This window comes from Falco peregrinus, chromosome 4 (genome assembly GCF_023634155.1).
Source record: "Falco peregrinus isolate bFalPer1 chromosome 4, bFalPer1.pri, whole genome shotgun sequence".
Classification (NCBI taxonomy): domain Eukaryota; kingdom Metazoa; phylum Chordata; class Aves; order Falconiformes; family Falconidae; genus Falco; species Falco peregrinus.
This window is the reverse complement of record NC_073724.1, coordinates 84,583,306-84,607,345: the sequence shown is the minus strand read 5'-3', so window position 1 is coordinate 84,607,345 and position 24,040 is coordinate 84,583,306. Positions and strand designations below refer to the sequence as shown.

The following is a 24,040-nucleotide window of genomic DNA, read 5'->3' as shown; positions in this document are numbered from 1 at the left end:
TACAGGGAGGAGGTGGGTAGCTGCAAATGGACCTCAGAAGACCTGAATGTGGTTCCTAGCTTTCACCATTGATGCAAAAGGAAACCTCTGATGGGCAAAGCTGGTAAAGCAGATTTAAAGAGACAGATTTTCTCAAGCTCAGCATGCTTCGGAGCTGTTGTCATAGATTTTCCTCCTCAGGGAAAGGTGAGAGATGTTCCCCAGCTGCCAAGGGAAGCACAGAAGCATTGCTACTAGAGTTCTGTGGTCTCCGGGTACTAAACCGGGTGACATTTGTCTTAGTGACATTTGAATGATGATGTCACAGTATTACTTCCCTGTATCACAACTTTTCACTGTGGTTGCTGCATTGCCACACTCCATAGGAAAAAAAGAAAAAATCGACCAGAAGGTGGGTCAGTTGTACTCCAGGAGAGTTAATCTGTCTCAGCAACACCTCTAAGCCACACAGCTCATCACCTCGCATTTTGGGGCCACTCTGTTTTTGACTGCTGTTATTGTACAACAAGTCATAAACAGATTTTAAATACGGGAAGAGGGCAGTAGTTGCCTACATCAATAGGCACATCTGAAGAAAAATGACATGATCAGAAGGAATCTAGTCTAGCTAAATAATTTTCAAATGACGCAAACTCAGTACATCCCCCATAGCAATAAATTCAACCTTGGTCTAATCCTCTAGGCACTTAAATTTGTTGGTGCTGGGTTCCTCCCTGTCACTTCATGCTCCATTGCAATCTTCACATGGGCAGGCATTCCTTTGACTCAACCCAAATCCCCTAAATATACCCCGATTTTCAGATATGGTCAAGTCATGACCAATGTACCATTGTATAGCTAGGCACACAAGGATCACATGGAAGAAGAGAGAACCTCAAACCTTTATTTGGGCTTTGCTTAAGACAATCACTCAAGAGGGAACAGATCTCCGATTTCCAGACAAGGCTTCTCAAACACACACTTTAAATTAGACCATCTTTGATTAAAAATACCAGTAACCATGACAGCAAGGAACAAGGCTTCCCCCCCATATTCCAGCAGAATACCCTATGCACTTTATGTTTTATCATTAGGAACTTGGGAAGTTTTTCTTTTTTTAACATGTTAGTTTGATAAGAAGGGAAGTGTAAACTTTGAAAAGCTATTCTATTCTTTTACCTCTGACAGGATTGATTTTAACAATTAAACATTAATCCAGTAAAAAGGAATAGCTATATCATAGAATGATCAAGATAATACTAAATTAAAATTACTTCATTTCTGCATGACAAAATGGCTTTCATCTGTTTTGCTTGGGGTAAATTACTTTACAAGAAAAATATAGTATTTAAGTATAGAAATGTCACAGCACTATCAAGCCTAGCCAGCTACAACAAGGCTTTTACCATCCCATACCAGGTTAACTTCAGTAAGTAGCTCCTGCACCTTGCTTCGACACAGGCACCAATCCCCCACAAGGTTTCAAAAGTTCATCTACTGTCTGTGCTGTTTCTCCATCCTCTTCAGGCCCATCCACCCTGCTTCTTGCCTCTGCTGCATCTGGAGTCTTCCTTCTCCAGGCTCCTCTTCCAGCCAGCCCCTCCTCATCCAGGCCTCCTCCTTCTTCACTTTGCTTTTCCTGGGGCCTCTCCCACATCTGAGGTACTCTTTCTCCTCCCTCTGCTTCTTCTGGGTCCCCCTTCACCCAGTATTCTTCTTCCCTACCCCTTACAGCTCTTTAGCTACTTAGCAGGAACCAGCCACAGCTGCATATTATCCACGTCAGCCAACCCACCGCACCTGAAGCCAGCCCACAGCGGTATATTATCAATGTTAATTAACCTGCCTTCATTCCTTTATAATTCCTCTACACAGAATATATTTTATATTTTAATATTTGAGACTTTTCAGAAAAAAAAAATGATTTTTCAATCAGGTATGTCTTTGCTGTAATCTTGTTTATTTGAGGAAAATGTACATGAAGTTCTGTTTCCCTGAATATGGTGGAAAATACAAACCAGGAGACATACCTTTCACCTGATAACACTTTGCTCTGAATTCGCTGGTTTGGATTGCTCTCTGACAACAATTAATTTTCTTGTTGTTTCCTGTGTTTTCCTTCTAGTGTACACAGATGCATACACAGTAATTTCAAAACAGGTTATGTATTGCCACTTCATCTAAACTTTGAACACAACTCCTATGAGGAGTGGATAAGGACTTTGGGCTTGTGTGCTTTAGAGAACAGGAGGCTGAGGGGCAACCTCATTGCTCTCTGCAGCTTCCTGAGGAGGTGAAGTATGGAGGTGCTAAGCTCTCCTCCCTGGAATCCAGCGATAGAATGTGTAGGGATGGTTCAAGGTGCATCAGGGGAGGTTTAGACTGGATGCCAGGAAGTATTTCTCTACCAAGAGGGTGGTCAAACAGTGGAACAGGCCTCCTAGAGAGGTGGTCAATGCCCCAAGCCTGTCAGTGTTTAATAGGCATTTTGACAATGCCCTTAATAACATGCTTTAACTTTTGGTCAGCCCTGAGCTGGTCAGGCAGCTGGACTAGATGATCATTGTAGGTCCCTTCCAACTGAAATATTGTGTTCTAAATTTCCATTGCTGTCTGCCATTAGTAAAACAATCAGAAATGCAACTGTTTCCCTGTTTGGCTTGAATGAAATAGCTGGCCTTGCTATCCGCATCAGCTTTAGAAAAGCTGTGATCCTGTATCAGTTAAAGACCAAAGAGTTATAAGCCATTCAGCGTCCTGCATAATAGCTGAATTGTGAAACAAAACATTAAGTTTAAGCTTTTCAGTTAAGATATATACCTCCCCTATGTTTTTATGGTACTTTGGGGTAATGGAAAAGATGAGACTTGAATATGTACAACACAGATTAATAATATTTTCATAGTTATGTCATGCCAAGTTTCAGAAAGAAAAGACTCTCACAGGCAAAATGGAATTCTTAAACTTGAAATATAAAGACACGGGGAGCGCTTTAATTAAAAAAACACAACCTTTTTTGGAGAAACTCAGGTACAAACTGTAACTTCATTTTTAGCATTGTGTTGAACCTTTTGGCTTTGGTTGATAACAATAGATGAGCCACTATCACAGATATAGAAGAACTACTTTTCAAAAAAATCTTAGACAACAGCCATAGACAATTTCAAAAGTATAAACCCCAACTGCTTTAATAAAAACGTCTTGTCAGATTTTGAATTGCCATATTTGTTTAATGCTATTCTGAAATTGGATAAAAGTTTTTTTTAAAGAAAAGTTTAAAAAATATATTAAGCTGCCTTATAGATTTCATAGCTGAAATAATTAGGTGTCACTAGGCAAAATACAGGTCAGTTAGGAATCTTAGTTTTATGGATCAGATGTGTTCATAATGACTACGTGGGCAATCCACTTGACTGAACACTGCATGTGCCTCAGATCCACTAGAATCACTTCTGGATACTGTGAATATTTTTGGAAAGTTTAAAGATACTTAAGCTGAAATATCTAATACCACTTGCAGTATTCCTTGTGTTGTCTTATACTGATGTCACTTACATTAGCTCCAAAGTTCAGCCATACTACCTCTTATATATTGATTCCCGAAACTAAGAGGACTGTTAAATTTATCATTATCTGATGTCTTGAACTGTCAGAATGCCAGATGAAGCCATGTATGTAATCACACTCAGTTGGAGGAGACAGTGGCAGAGAGCCTGAGCTGCAGAAAGCTACAGGAAGCTACCCAAGACTGCCTAGCTCTGCTTGGCAAGTGTGATGCTCCCCCAACGTTTCAGGGACTCGTGGACAAGATATTAATGTAATTGTGGTTATATATTCACATCTTAATAAATGCTAACTTATGCATACATCTTATAGATTTAACATATAGAAAGAACCAGAGCTATTTTTTTAGAAGTTATTCAGGGTAATGGGACTCATTTCCACCCCGGCCCTGTAATGAAATATGAGTAATGAGGAAACCCACTGAGGATAAGCTTTGAGAAATCAAAAAATGGTAAGGTTTATAGATGTGTCTTTTGCTGGAGTGTCCAGGTTTACCCACAAAATGGCAAGTGAAATCTTTCATGGGCTTAGCTAGAGAACACAAAATTGCATGCACATATTTTTTATAACTGTGACTTTTTGAGTGGACTCATTTGATAGAGATCAAATTAAAGATGGCATAGAGATGATACACTGGTGTGGTGGGTTAGCCATGGCTAGCACTCAAACTCCCACCCAGCTGCTCTCTCACTGCCCCTCCTCAGTGGGACAGGAGCTAAAAATAAGATTAAAAGCTCATGTGTCAAGATGAGCACAAGGAGATTGCTCACCAATGACTATCACAAGCAAAACAGACGACCTCGGAAAAATTAATATCAAGAGTTAAAATTGAGTAAGATGATAAGAAAAAAGACATAAAATAAACCACTTTCTCCCCACTCTCACACCACTTTTTCCCAGGCTCCAAATCATTCCTTCGTTCCCAACTCCTCTACCTACTGCCCCCACCCCTGAGCAGTGGTCAGTCTGTAACATCTCATCACTTTCTCATAACACTTTCCTCCTGCTCCAGCAAGGGTCCTTCCATGGGCTGCAGTCCTTCAGAGTAAACCTGCTTTTGCATGGGCTCTCCAGGGGCTGCAGTTCCTGTCAGGAGCCTGATCCACAATGGTCTCTTCCAGAGGCTGCAGGGGAATCTCTGTTCTGGCACCTGGAGCACCTCCTTTCACTCCTTCTCTCACCTTGGTGTCTGCAGGACTGTGTCTCTCTTTTGTACCTTCTTGGTACAAAATGGGGCAGACAAGATAAAACACAATCCTATGTAAGTCCAGTAATTAGAAGCCTGGACTCTATAGTGAATAGGATCTCAGATTAATACTTCTGCAAGAGTTTGGAGGTGGAAACTCATATAACTTCTTATGTGAGTGAAGCTACAAGATGATAGTGCCACTTTTTGGCCATCTAGGCCAACCAGATGAATAAACAACCAGGTTCTAGTTGTCAAAAGGGTTATAAACTAATGAGGGTTGGGGGATTTGAACACATTGACTCACTGGTTGTTGGCACTTCTTATACGATGGTACTATGGTTTTATTCACACACATGAGGTTGGTTTGTTTGCTTGTTTAAATAAATGAAGGCAGAAATAATAGGCAATGAGTGAGTGTCTACTTCTAGTCTTGGGTGGACCTGTAACAAGGATGGGTACTATGGAGACCCACGAGGAAAGACACTTCAGCCTGTGAGAAAAAAAAAAAAAGATGATGTTGGAAATTGGATGAGGAGATGGTTACCAGCTGAAGGACTTGCATAAATGCCCATGAGTAAACAATTATTCACAGATGGTCAAAGTCTGAGGTTTGTAAGTACGTTATTCACTGGAAGAGGATGTTTCTGCTAGGTCAGCAATGGCCACTTGTTCAGTGTGGGATGGTTGTGATTACACCGGTTTTTTGTCTATTGACTTAAAACAAAATCAGTTTGGAAAACTATTTTAACCAGAAGTGCGGTGGTGCATAAGTGCCTAAGAGTCAGAATGAGACTGAGGTTTCTTTAGCTGCCAGGAGAGATTGTTCTTGTTGCCTGACCATTCATTTATTTTCATAAGTGATAGTCCCTCATGAAATCCATGTGATGGCCCCTGTGGAATTATCAGTATTACCCTCCCTTTCCTGTGTTTCAGAGTATGAAACAATAATTTTGCCCTCAATGAGCATGTGGCAATGAATATCTGCTATAGTTATAGTCTACAGAAGAGAAGACGATTTTAAATTTGTAAGCTATCTGCCAGATTTTAGAATTTAATTTGCAAGACAAAACTTCCACAATATTGTGTTTATGTTGCAGTGTCATTTACTGTTTAATAGAAACATTCACAATGCCCTAGTTCCATCTGTTATAAATAGTGAAGGCTGATAAACACTATGCAAACACAAGATGCAGCTTTCTGGCAAATTATGTTTAGTACAGCCCCCAAACATAAAGCAAGATTTATAATATTTGCATTTCTTTTTTTTTTTTTTACTCTGCAGTAATTACTCTAGAGCTTCAAGTAGATATATAAATAACATCCAAAGTTTTACATTAAACTCTGTTTTTGATTAAGAAAACAGAGATGAACCAGATGAGTAGCAATAGACTTGCAAAGGACTCTCAGATGAATAACCAAAGGTGAAACTACTGTGGTTCCCTGCTCAGGAGAAAGGGAGAAGTTGTGTAGCAATAGGGTGAGGCACTGAGCAAGACTGTTAGAAGGTGTGGGTGAGGTGTGGTAGCAAGAGAAGGTTCTGGTAAAGCTGTTTGGGAGTGATTATCATTTGTGAAGAATGAAAACCAAATTGTTCTACACAGTTAAGAAAACCAAACTTGCAATCTGAAACACCTGAGACAGTCTACAGAAACACTTGAAAAGACAGAGTTTAAGTAAGTTTATGTCTTCTTTTGCTCAAGCTGGATGCCAGCGGGTGAATCATGCATCCACTCAAAAAGTGGAAGAATTTTTTTTTTGTTTTATTTCTGAAGCAGAAATATTTCAAAGGAATTAACTTGACAAACTTCACCATAGTCACTGCTGACAGTCTTCAAGGTTACTGGACATTTCTTCCTCTACAGAAAATGTTTGTTTTTCCAGTTGAGTTGCCTGACTTCGACTTAACCGTACCCTTTCCAGGACATATCCACACGATTTAAAACTTCCCACTTGCGTGAGCAGATCATGTTATAGACAGGACTTTTTGAAAGCTAAGCTAAAACACTGGCTTTTGGAAAGAGAAGGTGTAAAAAGCTCTGAGATTAGTTTTGCACATGCATTTCCTCAATTGTATTTGATCTTGGCATTAGCAGAAGAAATTAGCAGAATTAGCAGAAGGAGACACACTCCTTAAGTCAAAAGGTATATTTCGGAAAACAAACGCTTCCCAGGCTGTCACCCCAGTGCAAGACAATTCTTCCATATCCACAGCCCTAACTGAGTAACTCACAGTGCTCATACATTCATGGTTTCATCTTCTGTCTTCCCCAATGTGTTAAGTATTGACTTCTGAAGTCTTTTCCTCCTGTCAATACAGGGATGTGTCTTCGACATGAGCCTCGAACTGGAGGGAGAGGATAATGGGGAAGAAGATGTGTCTATTTACAACACTGGCCAATGTAGTTGTAGTTCAATCTATTAACATGTTTATTTTGGACTTTTTGCTACAATACAGTATGTTTGGTTTCTGGAATAAAAGTGCAGCATTTTAAGTATACCAAGTTAGAACGTATAACAAGAAAGTGACCTTAATCTGGGATACAGTAAAGTGTCAAGTAAAAAGAATTCTGTCAGAAAGACAGAAACTTACAGAAAATGCAGGTCCTTTACCCCTCGGGCCATTACTTCTTTATATTCTGGAATTTTAAAATGTGCATTCTTTCCATTCTTTGTTTGTGACCTTTCTTGTAAGGACAGGCTTTTTCTTATCTTTTTCTTCCTGGAGTCAAGTTAATTTAATTTACTGATCATATCAAAGGCCTAATTCTTATGTATGTGTATTTCACTAGATTAGTTTAACTGGGTGTAAAAGAATGTTAAGTAAAGATAATAGGATGACTTGTTTGAACACAACAGGTACAAATTAAGTTGTTAACTATATTATATACATCACATTGCTTATCATGTCTGATAAGCAACCTCAGTAACATTTACCTTTGGCACATCTTGTCGTTTCGTCAAGAACATAACTTTTTGTACCAATTTTTAGTTGCAATGAAAGAAAAAAAGAAGGCTCCTGATTCAGAAATAGATTTTGCCCATGCTTCCTTTTCCTCTCAGCCATCTGCCCTCCACATGCTGTGGGGAGAAGTCAGTGTTTTATGAAGTAACTACTACTGCACTGCTGGAAATAACAGCATGGTCTAGTATAAGGAACTAAAACTGGTCTATTGTAAAGAACTGAAATTGATGCTAGTTTAACCTACAAGGTTGTGGTGTAAAGTGGTTTAGTTCATGCAGAAGAGACAGGGAGGTCCAAGAGAACTACGATAGATGGGTGAGATGGACATTCAGCTCTTGTCCCCAGAACAGCCTTTTGTTTGTATGAATCAGCACCCTGATAAAAATCCCTGTTGTTGTCGTCAGGCATCATGTAAGGTCTGCATTTTGAGCCTAAATTACAGCATCACTTCGGTTCCACCACTGAGTAAGGCCAGCAGAGCTAATGAATTAGGCATACAGTTAAAGCCATTTAGACTGCAAGGAGCTTCTCTCTGGAAGGACCCTTGTCCAATCCACCATTTAGAGTATGTCTGGTAGGTTGCTCAGGTTGTTCAGTTGAGTTTTCAGTATTTGAGTATATATAAGTGTGGAGATTCCTCAGCCTCCTTGGGCAACTTGCGGCTGCCTATTCTCAATACGAGTAGTTTTTTTCTCTTAGTATTTTATCAGAATTTCCTTTGTAGCAGTTTGTGCTCACACTATCTCATGCTTTTACTGCACACCCTCAATAAGAGTCCAGCTTCATCTTCTCCACACCCCCCAATAGGCATTTGTAGACAACAACTTCCCCCAGCCTTCTCAAGGCTAAACAAACTCAGTTCTTTCAAGCTTCTCCTCCTAAAGTCATGGACCTAAATTCTTAATCACCCAGAGTAGATAAACAATTCATATAAACTTGTGCATTAAACACAATATAGTGTTCAGCTCTTGGAATTCAAGTTCTAGACACACAGCAAATTTATCTTTGTGTTCAGGAGACAGAGGAGCCAAAACAAATTACAAGATTTATCCTAGATGCATGTAAATTGGCAGGATAACATAATATCTAAAGTGTCTGAATTAATTGCTGTGATCCTTAGATAAACTAACAAGAAACCTGAGAAGTGTATTTGTATGCTTATATATGGCATTAATGCAGAGATGAGTGAGAAATAACACTATTTTCTTCTGTTTAGTTTTTAAAAACATACAGCAAATACTTGCAGATTTCTTCTGAATCTTTTTTAGTTTGGTAGCTTGGAAATCATACCTTAAAGCCAGAAGATAACTTAGTAAGTTTTATTTAATAAGTTTAGCCAACAGGAAAGTCAGTGCTTACATGATCATAGTCTATCAGTATGTACACTGGGATAAGACTTAGATCAGTGAATGGTGAAATCAGTAAAACAACATATAGAAGTTCTGTAGTTGGAAGACAAACATACCAATTCAAGCTAAAAAATTAAGATAACTTGGGTTCTATCTCCTATTGGAAATAACTGGATTTTTAAGAGAATTTCTGATCACTAGGCATAATGAAAATAAAATTCATTAAATAATCTAGGTGGATTACAATCCCTAATAACATGCCACTTTCACAGCCTTTGAACTTAGATTTTATTTTTTGAATCTACTACATATGAAATTCTCTACAACAAATAATAAATAAATCTGATGTATATAACTTCGGAAGAGAACAGAGAAGAGTGTTCCAAACCTAGGAAATAATTTGTCTCTCTCCTTTTGGCTACATGTAGAAGCAGAGAAACATTTAAATCACCCAAGGAAAGCTATTAAGATAATTATGATCTAAAATCTCTGCACTTCATCTTTCTGTGATGCTCCTAGTCAGAAAAGCATTAGGCTTCAGTTTGCTGTGATTTCCTCTAGAAAGCCCTCTCTTTTTCATGGGACTCCTCCCACTTTGCAGGACTGGGCTTTTTGTCCCTGGAGCTATTCCATCAGTTCTATAGTAGCATATCATGTGCACCCCTCAGCCTCCTTATACAACAACTTGCAGTAAATCTTCAATTTATATCCTAAAACGTTTTTTATGAGGCATAGAAATAAGCTTTCCTTCAGTAAGTGATACTTCCTCAGCTTTCCAAAAGCACAACCTAAGCTGAGAAACCTAAAATAAATTGTATGCGTGTTCTATAGAAATCCTCTAAACAAATAAAACCGAGACATTTTATAGCAGTAATAATTTCTTACTTGCAAGTGTTTCACAAGACTCCCACAGCAGCAGGTGTTAAGGAAGTATCCATCTGTTCTTGTTACTCTGCACAGAAATATATTGAATAGACAGAGTTTCTAAATGTTAAGGGTTGTCATTAATATGGGTTAGCTGTGATCATCACTTAAGGCATTCTTGATATTGAAATGAAAATGACGACTATCTCTGGTTCTGTTGCAATTTAAGAATGTGATCAATGGTTCCCTGAAGAAACATCCTGTCAACTGAGTACTTTTTAAATTATCTTCTGAAAACTGCTTCAGTGACTGAACTGGAAATGCTGTATCAGCAGCATTACTGTTCTCTGAAAATATGGATCAAAACCCAACTGTTGCAGATATGTTAATTGATGAAGGAGGTTAAGAGATCTGAAGCCTTTAGACTACACTTGAAACTTAAATTTCTATTTAAATATTGAAGGCTTTTCAGCTTTTCCCTGCATTGCATCAAGTTATTTGAGTTACATCTAAGCAAGGCTTCGGAGTCTCTAAACTTAAGTGCTATGGTACAGAGCAGTGAAATCAGCATGAGAAAGGAGAGATACACACATGCTGAGAAACACAACACATCAATGTTTTTGGAGATGAAACATAAAATATATGCAAATACGATACAGGTGAACCTACAAAATATCTATGAAACTTCTACACACTCCAGGGTGGCTTTATACCTTAAGTATTGATATTTAAGCTACTACATTGTTGTATATTCAGATCAGAAAATGCATTTTGGCAAGCAGTGTAAAAGTGTAAAGAATGAAAATTCTCTCTTTGCTATTCAGCATTGTTACCCACTAAACAGGAGGGAACAAAAAAGGGTTTCAGCATGTAGCACATATAACAGTTACAGTATCTTTAGAATTAAGACTAAAATAGTATCAACTGAGGTATTAAGGCTTTGGATTAGTTTGTGATTTGCAAAGGCTGGTAGCTTCCATCCAAAAAACTGCTAGCAGTGCCTTGCTCAAATGCCAAAGTTTAATCTGCCCATTCTGCTTTCACTTTTATTTCTGTATTCCTCTTTGTCCTCTCACAAAGGCATGTTGCTTTAAGTCCTGTGGAACATTTTGCCATTTGTATGTAAATGCTTTTGTCTGGATACATGGTAGCCAAATATATTCATTCCATGATGGAATCATTCTGGTATTGTCAACTACAACTGTTTACAGCTGAATCTATCTGCAAAGCTTCAGGATCTTAGTTTTGAAACCATCAGTTAAAAAAATACAGAGCTTTGCATTTTCCAAAGAATTCTCTCAAAGAAATAAAGGCTGGCCGGCCTCCAGCTGGTATGGGATCTTTCCAGATTTGAAGCCCAACCTTAAATGCACTTATAAATATAAACTTACATTGGCTTTTTGTGGTTTACGGAAGGTGCTTCCACCCCCCCCACCCCCCACCCCCACCCCCCCCCCCGTCGTTGACTGTATTGAGATTTTTAGATCTATGAAACTGGAGTATAGGACACTGGGGTTTTTTAGAAAATAGTTTGTTAGCAATTTTGCAGTTGGTAAAATAGCATTTTTACAGAGGAAAAAACTCAACAAACAACAACAACGATGACAACAAACAAAGCAAAAAACCCCCACCCTACCACAATCTAGACAACAGAGCATGAAATATAATAATTTGATTGACAGAAAAGTGTAGATTGTATGCTAGGATTGTTTTGGCACTAGGCATTTTGCTAAGCCACCTGCCAGGTTAAGCCACTCTAATAATGTAACCAGGGTAATACTGATGGCGTCAACATGAAAGACTGATTTGTGCAGCCAGTAAGGACCGGGCACCTTAATGCATTAACTGGAGCTGTTAGGAAATGTTTGGAAAGAAATATGTAAAATAGGTATAAAGGGTTCTTTTAGATTGCTCAGTGTTTTGCTTTGGGCAGTATTTGTTAACAGCAAGCCACCCTCTTTCTAAGGCTAAGAGAATGTGGCTGCAAAGCACTGAAATAGATAAAAAACTGCTGGTAGATTCTGCTCTACAGTTTTGCTTTTTGTGCTTTGATGGGAAACAACTGTTTCATTTTTAGCAATAAAAGTGTGTCAGCCCATGCTTGTGTTCTGCTGATGTAAATCTGAGCCTTGCAGCAGTAATTGAAGAAAATCTGAAAATAGACAAACCCAACAAAACTTGAAAGTTTTAATTAGGCTTTACAAAAATGGCCACCGAGTTGGTCAAGTTGTTTCTACCACATTATACCCCTCTTCTTCCCATCCCTCTGTTGTCTCCCATATGCTTTTCCCACACACACATTTCCTGTCCCTCTCACATCTGCCTTTCATATGGCCTTCAGTTATGTGTTCTTCTCACACCTCTTAATTTGCAGCTACACTGCTCCACAAATAATGGGCTTGTTTTTTTCCAGAGAGGCAATGATTTGATGATATACTGTCTCCAGCATCAGCGCTGACTTAATTAATTTCTACCCCTATGTCAACACAACTGGTGCAGGACTGTAATATGCATCAGATCAGAAGAGATCCACTTTAAAGTTAAAAACCTCAGCACCTCTTCCCTCTGAGTTTCCCTTTTTTCAGCTGGGTACCTGGTTCATATGGTAGCTCCACAAGCATAAGCATATGTAAACATAATTAAAGGAATGCCTCAGCAAATTTCATAGAGGGTGAAACAGAGTACTGATTATTTCTGATTTTGTGGCCAGATGAGGGAAAAATAGAAAATTATAAAAACTGTTTTCAGCCTCTGTGCCAAAAGGCAATTTGTGTGAGAAGAAAAAAGGGAGTGCTTAATGACCTTTCCATAAGGTTTTCTGTTGCATCTACTTTGGTTTGCTTACTAGCAGCATTACTTGATGTATTATTGTTTCATGATAAGAATTTATTTTCATTCATTGCATCTTATTTTACTGGTCTGAATTTCAGTTGACATGGCTGGCCCAAATTGTTGCTCTAGGCTGTGGCCCAAGTTGTTGCCAATTTTTCATTATTCTCTCAATTTTTTATGGCCTTCCTCTAGAACTTTTTCTTCTGATCTCTCATTTCTCCCTTCCACCCACCCCACCCCCCTCACCCCCCTTTTGCTCATTTTTCATGGTGAGTGCCAGTTCTCAACGGTTCACTAATTTGGCAGACAGCACTGTGCTTTCTGGAGTGTATTTGTGTCTCCCAGGCTGTCAACTGTTGGATTCTGCATAGACTACTTGCTGAATTTGCACTTATATCTGCTTCTGAACTGAATCAGGATTTTTTTGTAGACTGTGGAAAAAGTGAACTTATGCTTTTGTACTGAATTAAAGGAATTCCAGCTTTTAAAACAATTGTGGCAACAGAAGTCCACTTGTGGATTTCAGGCTATGCAGCTTTTTTGGTCTCTGAGGTGCTCCCCTTTACTCTTATGCCCTATTGCCGTATGGACTCCGTTTGAAATATCTTAGGCACTCAGGATAAATAACCAAGCCAAGGAAGCTCAAAGTGTATACTTGGAAGTAATGAGAAGCTGCTCAGGGCTCTAGCATTACTGGTTTTGTTCATTCTTTGAGAACATCAGAATTTAACCTAAAAGTTACCTGAAACATATAGCTGGAAAAAGATTATTTTCCTTTTAAAAATTTACAATATAGATGGGTGCTTTAAAGGTGAATCTGTAATTCCTTTCATAGTTCTGCAGTTACTCAGAATATAGGGCCCAATTCTTTATTGAAAGAAGATTATAAATCTGCTATGAAGATCTGATGATTCTTTCATATTCTTTTTGTTTCTCCTGTTTTGCTAACAGGCAGGAAACAAGGAGCACCGAGGACAGAATAATAACCAAAATCAACAGAGACAGAAAAGATACATAAATAAAAGCAGAATCAGAAAAGAAAGGAACTGAATCATTCATAAGTGAAGGCCAGTAAATAGAATGTCTGTTATTGCATTTGATTGTTAATTTTCTGTTTGTTAATATAAGTGTTAATTTTGCTGCTTCTTCAAAGTTCTTAAGATATTCAGTTATTTGTCCAAACTGCGCCGGTTTGGGCCTGCAGACTACTGTGGAAAAGCAGCGGTAGGCAAAAGCTGCTACATCTGAATAGGAAAGATGCATGACAGAGTGTATTTTCACTGCCAGGAAATAACACAGAAACATTCTTGCCTGTTTAGTGTGTATTCAATCACAGATAGAAAGTCAACTGCTTAGCTGGAGCCTGGCATGGATTTCCAGTAACTTGCTTTTCCTCAAGCACAAATATACGACAGCACTTGAGGAAAACCACAGTGTGAATCTTTAATAATCCAAAAATAATCTTTTTAGATTTCCATGAGAAAACGGTATTTATTCAGTCTTTTTGTCCCACCTTGCAATTAAGTCAAGTGCTGACACAGATTGCTGGATCATTTACACCCCGAACTGTTCATATGATGCCTTCTGGTATTGTGGATATACAAAATTAAAACTTTATGGCTTTTAATAGTAATAATAGCAAAACCAATATACAGAGTTACTACACAGCCATATATATTGCTGCATAATAGGTAGTCGCTGCTCTGCTGCGCAGCTGTACTCTTCAATCTAATCTATGTTTACAGTTAAGGTCGTATTCTGTTTGTGTATTTTGCAGGACGATGGTGTCTATGTCTGTACTGCTCTGAAGGGTTGATCTACAGGCTTCCATCACCTCCAGTGTTTTGAGTATGGCTACCCTACCCTAGAGGAACGGGCTTAGCTTTAACAGGGACATCCTTGGGGCTGGACAGGCAACTCAAAGGTGTTCCATCCATGCCCACACTTCAGGTATTTTATGTCACCCTGAGAGATACCTGACACTGTGCAAGGTGTCCTCTTGCATGACACCTATTCCACAAGGCCTTTAGCATGTTCAGCAGGTTTAGCATGGAGAGAAGGCCCTCCAAGTGCTTTCCCTAATTCATCTGCTCATATATATACCATGATTTCACCATGCAGCCCTTCATGAGTTCTGCCCAGCAGTGTTCATTAGTATTGACCTTAATTTCAGAGACATACAATGACAAATTCAACTTGAAAGGCAGAGGAAGCATAAGGGAAGCAGAAGTATGCAGAATGGACCAGGCATTCCCTACCTGCTCTCCTTCTATTTGAGGCCACTCTTGCTGTCTTATACATTGAGTGACTGTATGGATAGCAGTTGGCCTTTAGCAGTCCCTCCAGTATTACTGAGTTTTGTTCAGTTACATCATGTGTACTGATTTCAGACATGAACTGACTGCCAATGGGACAGTAACTTCTTCATGTAACAGACCACATTGATGGCTCTGGGGTAGGAGCTCTCAGGAAGCAGCAGCATGGAATGCCCCACAAGGGAAGGAAGCCAGGAGCTGAGGGCAACAGCAAGGCAATGATCCCACCTAGGCAGACACAATCCCACAGTACCTGAGCAGGTACCATGCTAGTGAGCAGGATCAGCCAATATTCAAGATTACTAGACATGTCTTCAGTGATGAAACAAGTGCAAGGTCAAGCCAGCATGTCAGATCAGTGGTTCAGGATCAGCAAGCGACATGGCCAGGCACAGACATACCTCAAGCAAGTCTCACGGATGGAGGCCTGAGCTTCAACGCAGCTACCAAGCAAAAGTCAGGAGGCCCCCTTGAGGCTTCCCATAGCTCCTTCTCACATCGCTCTTTCCCCAGCAGCCTTATCCAAGGCTACAACTGTGCCATATCACATATCACAGGAATAAAGCATGGACAGCCAAACCCCTTGGGGTGGGGGTGGGGAGGGGAGAAGCTGCAGAGCCTCTCGGTGCACTCAGAGCCCTGACAGCAGCATGCTTATTTCCAGATTTCCATCCAGTCCAGAAGGTATCAGTGTCTTAAAAGTAATCTTGTTAGAGAGGAGGCGCAGCTGTTCAGGGCTGGGATGTTTACTGCAGCCTGGTGAAAGTCTGCGAAGCCATATGCTGTTTGATGCTCTGCTCCCTGGCTATTTACCAACTCAGTGTCCAGGGGACTAGTAGGTGGAGCTGTGCCGGAATTACTGACAAACATAAGCCCTTGTGCTGGCCCTTAAGGGGCCCCACCTGTGTCACAATTATACGAGATAACATTCTGCTGTCCTTAGTGATCCATTGTGCCCTAGTGATCATTGCTGTGGTTCATCCATGCTTTCAGATCCGAACTGTCCACATTTTGATAAGCAGCCACACACAGACCAGGCAATAGCATCATGCCATATATAAATGCCCCCATTCCAACAACCACAGTGCCTCAGTCATTGTCTTCACAGCAGTGATGCTGTCTTTGTGACTGACATATCACCAGTCTGGACTATACCTTCAAGATCACCACGGCCTGCCATGCACTTAGTGATTTGCAGGAGAAACTGGGGAGTGTGGTCAAACTGAATGGTTCCAGAAGCAGACAGTCAGATGACAAAAGCCATTAGAGCAGCCTGACAAAAATACTAGCCTTGGCCTTAGTGGAAATTACCTCTCCTTGCAACACCAGGTCACATGAGCAGCAGTAAAGAACTGCATTTTGGGCACGTTTTTACATGCCTGTCGTTACCCGGTACTCCAGAGGAGGGGTTGTCTCCCTCAGTCAGTGGATGACATGGTGTACATATTCTGATTTTTGTGAAGAAATTACAGGATTTAGTTATTCTTTGCTAAAATAAACAACAGGAGCTAGCTGCTGCTCAAATTCAATTTCTGCTTTTAGCCTCCTGCATTTCTAATAAGTAAAGCAGATAAATAACAAGGTATGCAAGCAAAGTGATAGTCATACAGCATTAAATAGTAATACTTCAGACTTTGATGATTAATAATCTGAATGTAATAGAAAACAAGTTGTACTGCATAATTAAATACAGCTTAGAAGCAGAGCCCAGCACAGGGTCGTTACTGCTTACCTTGGTCTCAAGTTACATTATTGGACATGGTTGCATACTTGCAGTTAGCATGCTTAAGATTACATATTAAGCAATCTTTCCCCATTTACCCCTTCTACCTTCGTAAATAGCCATGTCATACCTTGAACATATATAATACCTAGAAGGTAAATTTAATAGATCTAAAACTTAATGAAACAATCTTATTGATTTAAGAAGACCTTATTAAAATGTAAATAGCTTCATGCACAGGACTTCGAAGATACCAAGTACTAGATACATTTTATTTCTTTGAAGGGGAAGATCAATAGAGATAATTCTCCAGTATTCCTTGAAAGCTGAAATCCTTTGTAAAAGATGTACCAGAGCTGTTAAGCCTCATGCCTGGTTTTTGGATGATTCAGAACGCTGTTACTATTAAGCCTGTTTCTGCTTGAAACACTGAAAAATCCATCTTCAGAGACAAACCATGGATAAATGAGTATGTTTCTCATTAGACCTGTTCATACATTAATACAGCAGCAGAACTGTCATTCTCAGGGCCCGGAGCATATCCCCCTTCTAGGAGTTTAGTTAGCTGAGTCAATGAGTTTAGCTGGTCAGGTTCATGGTCAATTTTGTTGCCACAAAGACTTGTTGCACAGAAGGTAAAAGCGAGGCCCTACCTCTCCGTTCCCGTGGGAGCTACATTTCAGCAGTGGCCTTACTGCCAGCCCCCACCTAGGCTACATCATCACTGCGTCACAGCTACATGTGCATTCAGGCAGGTACCTCCTTCATCCTGACTTGGACTTGGCGTACGGCTGAGGTTAGACTTGTCTCATCCTGGTGGCCATGCTGGGTTATCACTGGCTGTGTCTGACCCTGGCCACTGTCTCTGGCCCTGTCTGACCTGGACTTGTCGCTCCTCCTGCCTGACATGGTACTGCGTCCCACTCCTGGCTTGTCTTCCCTTAAGATGCAGCCAGCCCTCACTGTTCCATGACACTTCTGCGTGTCATCGGTAGAATAACTGGTTGAGGCATTTCTTAAATTTTAACATAGCTGATTTACGCATGTAGCATTTTTAGAGAGAACTGTCAACTAGCCATGCATGCAGATGATTTTGTGCAAACCATCCCAATGACTAAAAATTACTTTTTTTTTTTTTTTGGCTGGTATTGACATCTTTTAAAGGTACTACAAAAAACGATTGTGTATCGCGAATTATCCTGAAGCCATATATGAAACTTAGCAGTGTTAATTGTTTCTCATAGATCTTGGATTTGAACCTCACATTTTTCCATGGCTAACACTGTGAAACAGATGCTTGGAAAAAAAACTTGGAAAAAGCTTTTCAACTTTGAGGGAAGCACATCAAACTAGATTACGGTTTGGACAGAAGGAGTCCACTTGAACTTTGTGAACAGTGCTGCACTGATTCATCTTGAGTAACATGCATTTTTCAGAGAAAGCTGTGGAGGCACAGAGCCCCGTACAGGTGTGCTGGAGCCTAGGCTTAGTCCCTGTACAGCCCCGGGTACTCTGATGCCCATTAGCTTCTGCAGTGTGATTTCTTCTACAGGCAATGGATATGGAGATAAACTCCAATAATGTTTTACCACAAACAGTTGGTAGAGAGGGTCTTATGCCTCCAATTTGTGGTTTTCTGACTGCCTGGCCAGGCATTGTATCACCATCTGTTTTACAGTGGGGCTAATTATTTACCTCTGTGCAGCACAGCTAACAGCAGCTAGAAACAGCAAAGATCAGGCAATGCCCTTTGTGGCAAGAGAAACACATATTAATGGGGACTTCTCATGTACAAAAGGATGTGCATCTCTCCACACACCCCCACCCCCCTCAGCTTACATATTATTAATTTGTTAGAACAAATGCCTGCACTGCAGACCTTTAAGGACAGTGCAGAGTACTACATTTTCTTTATAGATGGTGTTTTGTGCCATAGATGCAACAGCTGGCATAAATTACTGGTGTAATTGCCTGGTGACTTCTGTTAAGATTTAAGTAAGCAAAAGTTCCCATGACTTTAACATGAGGTAATACATGAAGTCCATAAGTTTCATTATGTTCTCTTAGGTCATACTCCATCCCTTACTAATTGGCTGTATGGGCACCCCCCCCTTTTCAAGTTACAATGTTTACAAACCTTTTTTTGATAATATAATGTGCAGCCTGGTCAGAATCCAAATGCCAGGTGCTTTTATTCCTGGTTTTTTTTTGTATAAGTGCCTGAACTGCCACTACATTCCCACCTACCTGATGGTACTCTTCCATGTCAGCAGCTGCTATGGTTGTTAAATGTTCAACAAGGGTGTGACTTGGTCACTTAACATTTTAGCATGGTTCTTCTGCTTAACTTCAGCGTATTCCTCAGCACTAATTTAAGGGTTTCTTTGCTATAGACATACGGTAGGGCTACTTCAGGGCTCATATATTAGTTCTCTTTCATGTTATTCCTTTAGAAGCTCATATTCACCTGCAGCCTTGCCATGATACATAACTGTACAACCTTTGAAAATCCAAGTAAGTGATGAGGCTATTCAATGTAGAACGATACAGGTGGCCGGGTTGGCTCAGTTTACTGGACTCTGTGCACATGGCTCTGGTGTTTGCTCTCTATGAGCTTGCATCAAAAAAACATTGTTGCACTTTCCCAATTAATAACGCTCCCTCTGGTAATTATTATTTTTAATTATTTTTTTATTTTAATAACCAGCATGAGGATTAAAACTTCCCTGAATGGGATACTGATTGTTTTGAGATTTTACTGGCAAAGATCGCATACTTCAGTCTTCTAAGAGGAAATGTATTATTTTAGGGTTAGACTACATTATCACTCTTAAGACTCCAGATCAGAAAAGCTTCAAGGGTATGTGTAGTGTTAGACATTGCTCGGTTTAATTTGACCAATACATGTTTTGTTTTCTTCTTATGTGCCAAGCTTTTTTTAATTATTGATATAAAAAAGGAATGTGTACTTTCTTGTAAAATAGTAGCCATGCAGAACACCATACACACTGGTGATGAAACCTCTGTCCCAGAGTATGTTATCTATAGATGCAAAAGAGAATAAAATGAATTAGCAGCATGTAGCAAAACACCACCCACAGACAAAAACAAAAAAACAACCAAACCCAGTGTTGGCCAGCACACCTTGTTGTGTATAAAATTAATGAACACTTTCTACTGAGAATAGCAAAGAAAAGTTTTCAGATGGATTAAAAAAAAAAAAAAAGAAAACCTACAAGATTTGACTTGAAGGTGCTGCATGAAAACTGAAACATCCGAAGGATAAGAATGCCCCGTGAAGAAAAATATGTCCTTAACAGACAAACACTGCAGCCACCTAGGTTTTGAAACCTCAGTGCAGTAAAAAAAGAATTAACATTTGGTACCAGGGGGGTTACAGAAGGAGCTGGAGGTGACTCACCGATGCAAACCGTCTCTTCTGGAAGGTAGCTGCCCTCAGCTGCAGGCAGACACCCTCAGCACCAAGGCTCGGGTAGGCATTTTCTTTCCTGACCCGCTCCCGTTCACCTTCTGGCAGTTTCCCGCGCGCGCGGGCGCAGCGTGGAGGGGAGGGCAGCACAGCACGCGCCGCCGGCCACCCCGCCCCGCCCGGTGCTGGCGCCTGAGGGAACCGCGGACTTACAAAGGCCGTACAGAAACAGCGCTATTCTTTTGAAGTTTCATTCCCGTTAAAAAGGCAGATCACGAAAATAAACGCTTATGGCAGTAGCCAGTGTTTTAGGGAAAAACATTAAGGAAACACAGGAACAGCCTTTGTGTCTTGCCACTCTTAAAGGCCCCAAATCCCTCCTCAGCCACAACACCCATTCTGAGGGCATGGAGGACTACTGCCCTACACCGTGTTAGCAGCAAAAACATTACTTATAAATGAAACGCGTTTAAAATAAACTTCCCGCTATCACAAGAAGGCGGGTCACTGCCCACCACCCCTGGGCGGCAGAGGGTCCCCGGCGCTGTGGCAGCCCCTGGGCAGCCCGGGGCAGCCCCGGCCGCAGGCACAAGGCAGGGCCCGCACGCCGCCGCCTCCCCGCCCTGCGGCGCCTCCTCCTCTGCTTTCACTCCTTCCCTTCACCGCCATGGCAGCAATGGCTTCCAGCCAGGCGGCAAAACCGCCTCTCCAGCCGCCTCCCTCATCTCCGTAGCAGCCGGTCGCGGGCTTTGTTCGTCTCTGCCTGCGCCGCCTCCGCCCCTTCCTTCCGTTCCTCCGCTCCCCTCCCTTCCCCTCCCCGCCCCGCCGGAGCTGGCCGGGCTGAGCGCCCGGAGAGGGCCGAGGGCCGGGGGAACGAGCAGGCCCCGAGTTCCCCCTCCGAGCACTGGGGCTCCTTGCAGCGCCCGACGGCCCCACGCCTGCCCAGCCCCGCCTCGGCGGCCCCGAGGTCTGTGGGTGAGCGGCAGCAGGAGGCGCCATGGCCGACAGGACGAGAGCGGCGCTGTCCGAGTCGGGCTGGTAAGTGGGGGCATCCTCGGCTGCAGCGCGGCCTTCCCTGCTGCCGGAGCCTGTCTGCCACCCCTGGGGCCAGTACATCTTTGTACTTGTAAAACAGCTGGGCGAAGTACAGCTTTGTGGTTAAGTCCGAACAGCCCGGCGGGGTTTGGGTGGGTGGGTTCTCCTGTGTTTGAAGCCTGCAAGGGTGAGGGGACATCCTCGGCCGAGCCCCGGCTTGGAGCCAGGCGCGGTGTCCGTGGGACGGGGGTGCTGCCTCCCTCGGTACGCTTGAGGCCTGTCTCTGGAGCGGCTTCTGCTCGTCGCGGGGAGCTGCTTGCGGCCGCTCTTGTTGGCTCTGTGGAGAGGGGCGCTCCTCGGTCACCCCACCGCGGGACAAGGCTCCTGCTGGCGGGGCCGTGAGCCATCCCCTGGGGCCTGCGGGGCTCGGTGGGGTCCGGCCGAGGCCGCGCTGCGGCCTGCCTCTCCCTCTCCCCCAGGCCTGCCTCTCGGCTGGGTGTCGCTCATAGCAAATGCCAGGAGGCCTGGTGCTTCCTCGATAGTGCTGTTATTTTTGATTGCACTGTGCTTCTTTTCATCAAGGAAGATAAGGTGAAAAAAGTGAAGTTGAGTAAATGGGCACGTGGTATTTGTATTACATACAGCCACATAGTTGTTTTCTAACGAGTCCTAATCTTTGGGCCTACTATCTGTTTTGGAACAATGTGTTTCAGTGAGTTGTGCTTTTCTAGTGCAAACTCTTATTTGCTATTCTGGAGGTGTTTTGGTACTGTTGGAAATTGATTTTTAATTTTTTTAATTGATGAAAGTAATTTGCTTATTAGTCAACATTTTGTCTTTTTTTCCTTCACTACTTACAAGTCTTTCACCAAAACAAAAGGTCAACACTGACTACCAAAACACAAAATTACTTACTTTGTCTGTATTTGAGAAAAACTGCTCAAATTACAATAAGCATAGTTATTTCCAATGGTATTTTGTGGATACTCTGCTGTGTAACTTAGTGGTTCTCCTGGATTGTGATTTCATGTATGGCGAAGTTGTAAAAGATTAAAACAGACGTTATATGATTTAGAATAAAATGGAATTGTTCAGTTGGAAGGGACCTGCAATGGTGATCTAGTCCATCTGCCTGAGCAGTGCAAGGCTGACCAGAAATTAAAGCATACTATTAAGGGCATTGTCCAAATGCCTCTTAAACACACAGACACAAGCTTGGGGCATCGGCCACCTCTCTAGGAAGCCTGTTTCAGTGTTTGACCACCCTCTCGCTAAAGAAATGCTTCCTGGCATCCAGTCTAAACCTCCCCTGATGCACCTTGAACCATCCCTACGCATTGTGTCGCTGGAAACCAGGGAGAAGAGCTCAGCCCTTCCCTCTCCACTTGCCCTTCCCAGGAAGCTGTAGAGAGCCATGTGTTGCCCCTCAGCCTCCTGCTTTCCAAACTAGACAAACCCAGAGTGTTTAGCTGCTTGTCACAGGACATTCCTTCCAGCCCATTCACCAGTTTTGTTGCCCTCCTTCAGATACGTTCAAGTACCTTCTGTCACATCCTTGTTAAATTGTGGGGCCCAGAAACTGCACACAGTACTCAAGGTGAGGCTGTGCCAATGCTGAATACAGTGGGGTAATCGCCTCTTCTGACTGGCTGGTTATAATGTTTATTTACCTAGCTTCTACAGTGTTACTTTGTGATAATACTAATCAGATTGAGAAAATGGGTGTCTTGAGGTCTGTTTCTTAGATTAGCATGTCATGTTTCAAAAAAACTGCTGTAAGCAGTTCTAGAGTGCACAATCTTGTGATTCCTGGGTATTGGTGAATTGAATTGTAACTATGCAAATTTTCATAACATTAGCTTATTTAAAGGGAATTTTTGACAGTAACTTTAAACTTGCCCCCCCTTCTCTTCTATACTTAACAGCTCTCTGAAACGGAGAAAGCTTTCCATAGAAAATATTTTTATTTTCATAGTTTTCTTTTCTTGCCTTCTAATGATATTCAAAATCTGAGCACACAGTTTTCATTTCTTAGTTGTTTTACTGCTTAATCTGTTGAACGAGTGCCATTGGTAAATGAGTTTCAGGTTTTGGCAGTACAAATATGAGGCGTCTCTAAAATGATCTGTTATTCCACAGTGTTTGCCTTTTCCCTTAGGGGCATATACTCTTGAACGGCTACAAACACTTGTTATTCTTGCAGTACTGCAGGCTGTGACCCAAAGACAGGCAGGAAAGATCATTGGGCAAGTAATGGGCTGATTAGCAGGTCCACTGGAATTATATCTTGCCCAAGTTGGGAAGGGTAGTATGAAAGAGGGGGGAATGAATGCATATACTTTTGAGGAATGTGAGGTGAAGTGGAAGAAGAATGCTTGAAGAATATTGTTTAGCTAGTTGTTCATGCACTTCTAAAAAAAAATAAAAACCTATACACCCACCCATACTTTTTTAACTCTTTTGCTGTTGCTCTTATGCTTATGACTTTTCTCATATTATTGTTAGGTCTTACAGTTATTTAACACATGCATGAGTAATCCTTCAGTGGTATTTAACGTAGTATATTTCTGACTATGCCTGACTACACTGGTGGTTAAATCATGTTTTGTATAAAATTGGTTGTCACTGGTGCTGTCACCTCATCTCAAAATGGTATGTTTTCTAGTACAAAAAGGAAGCTGAGTTTATACTTTAAAATCTGTCCCCATTTAAACTGCAGAAGCACTGCTTAGCATTTCAAACCAAGTAAGAAACTGTTGTTCTTCCATAGTTGCAAATTTGCTAGCTTGCAAGATACT

At 41.4% G+C, this 24,040-nt stretch overlaps 1 protein-coding gene and 1 long non-coding RNA gene across 6 annotated transcripts in view; one reads left to right on the top strand and one right to left on the bottom strand.

Moving 5' to 3' along the window:
* Nucleotides 1-862: 862 nt before the first annotated feature.
* On the bottom strand, nt 863-20,865 carry LOC114012435 (uncharacterized). Of its 2 annotated transcripts, XR_008746776.1 has the most exons (5): nt 20,199-20,865; nt 19,747-19,819; nt 9,929-9,995; nt 6,963-7,076; nt 863-5,222 (listed from the first exon to the last, which is right to left on the bottom strand). It is a non-coding gene; the product is annotated as an uncharacterized LOC114012435 (long non-coding RNA). The 2 variants fall into 2 exon arrangements; XR_003554866.2 differs by lacking the exons at nt 863-5,222; nt 6,963-7,076; nt 9,929-9,995 and having other exon boundaries at nt 19,645-19,819.
* Nucleotides 20,866-21,028: 163 nt separating this feature from the next.
* The window catches only part of TDRD3 (tudor domain containing 3), a 108,947-nt gene continuing 105,935 nt past the window's right edge, over nt 21,029-24,040 (top strand). For 2 of the 4 annotated variants that reach the window (XM_013299944.3, XM_055801473.1), the window contains exon 1: nt 21,029-21,245. In XM_013299944.3, coding sequence (XP_013155398.1) covers nt 21,205-21,245 — 41 coding nt within the window. In that variant the 5' untranslated portion in view covers nt 21,029-21,204. The remainder of the gene's footprint in view (nt 21,246-24,040) is intronic. The other 2 variants (XM_013299945.3, XM_027788105.2) reach the window with 2 other exon arrangements.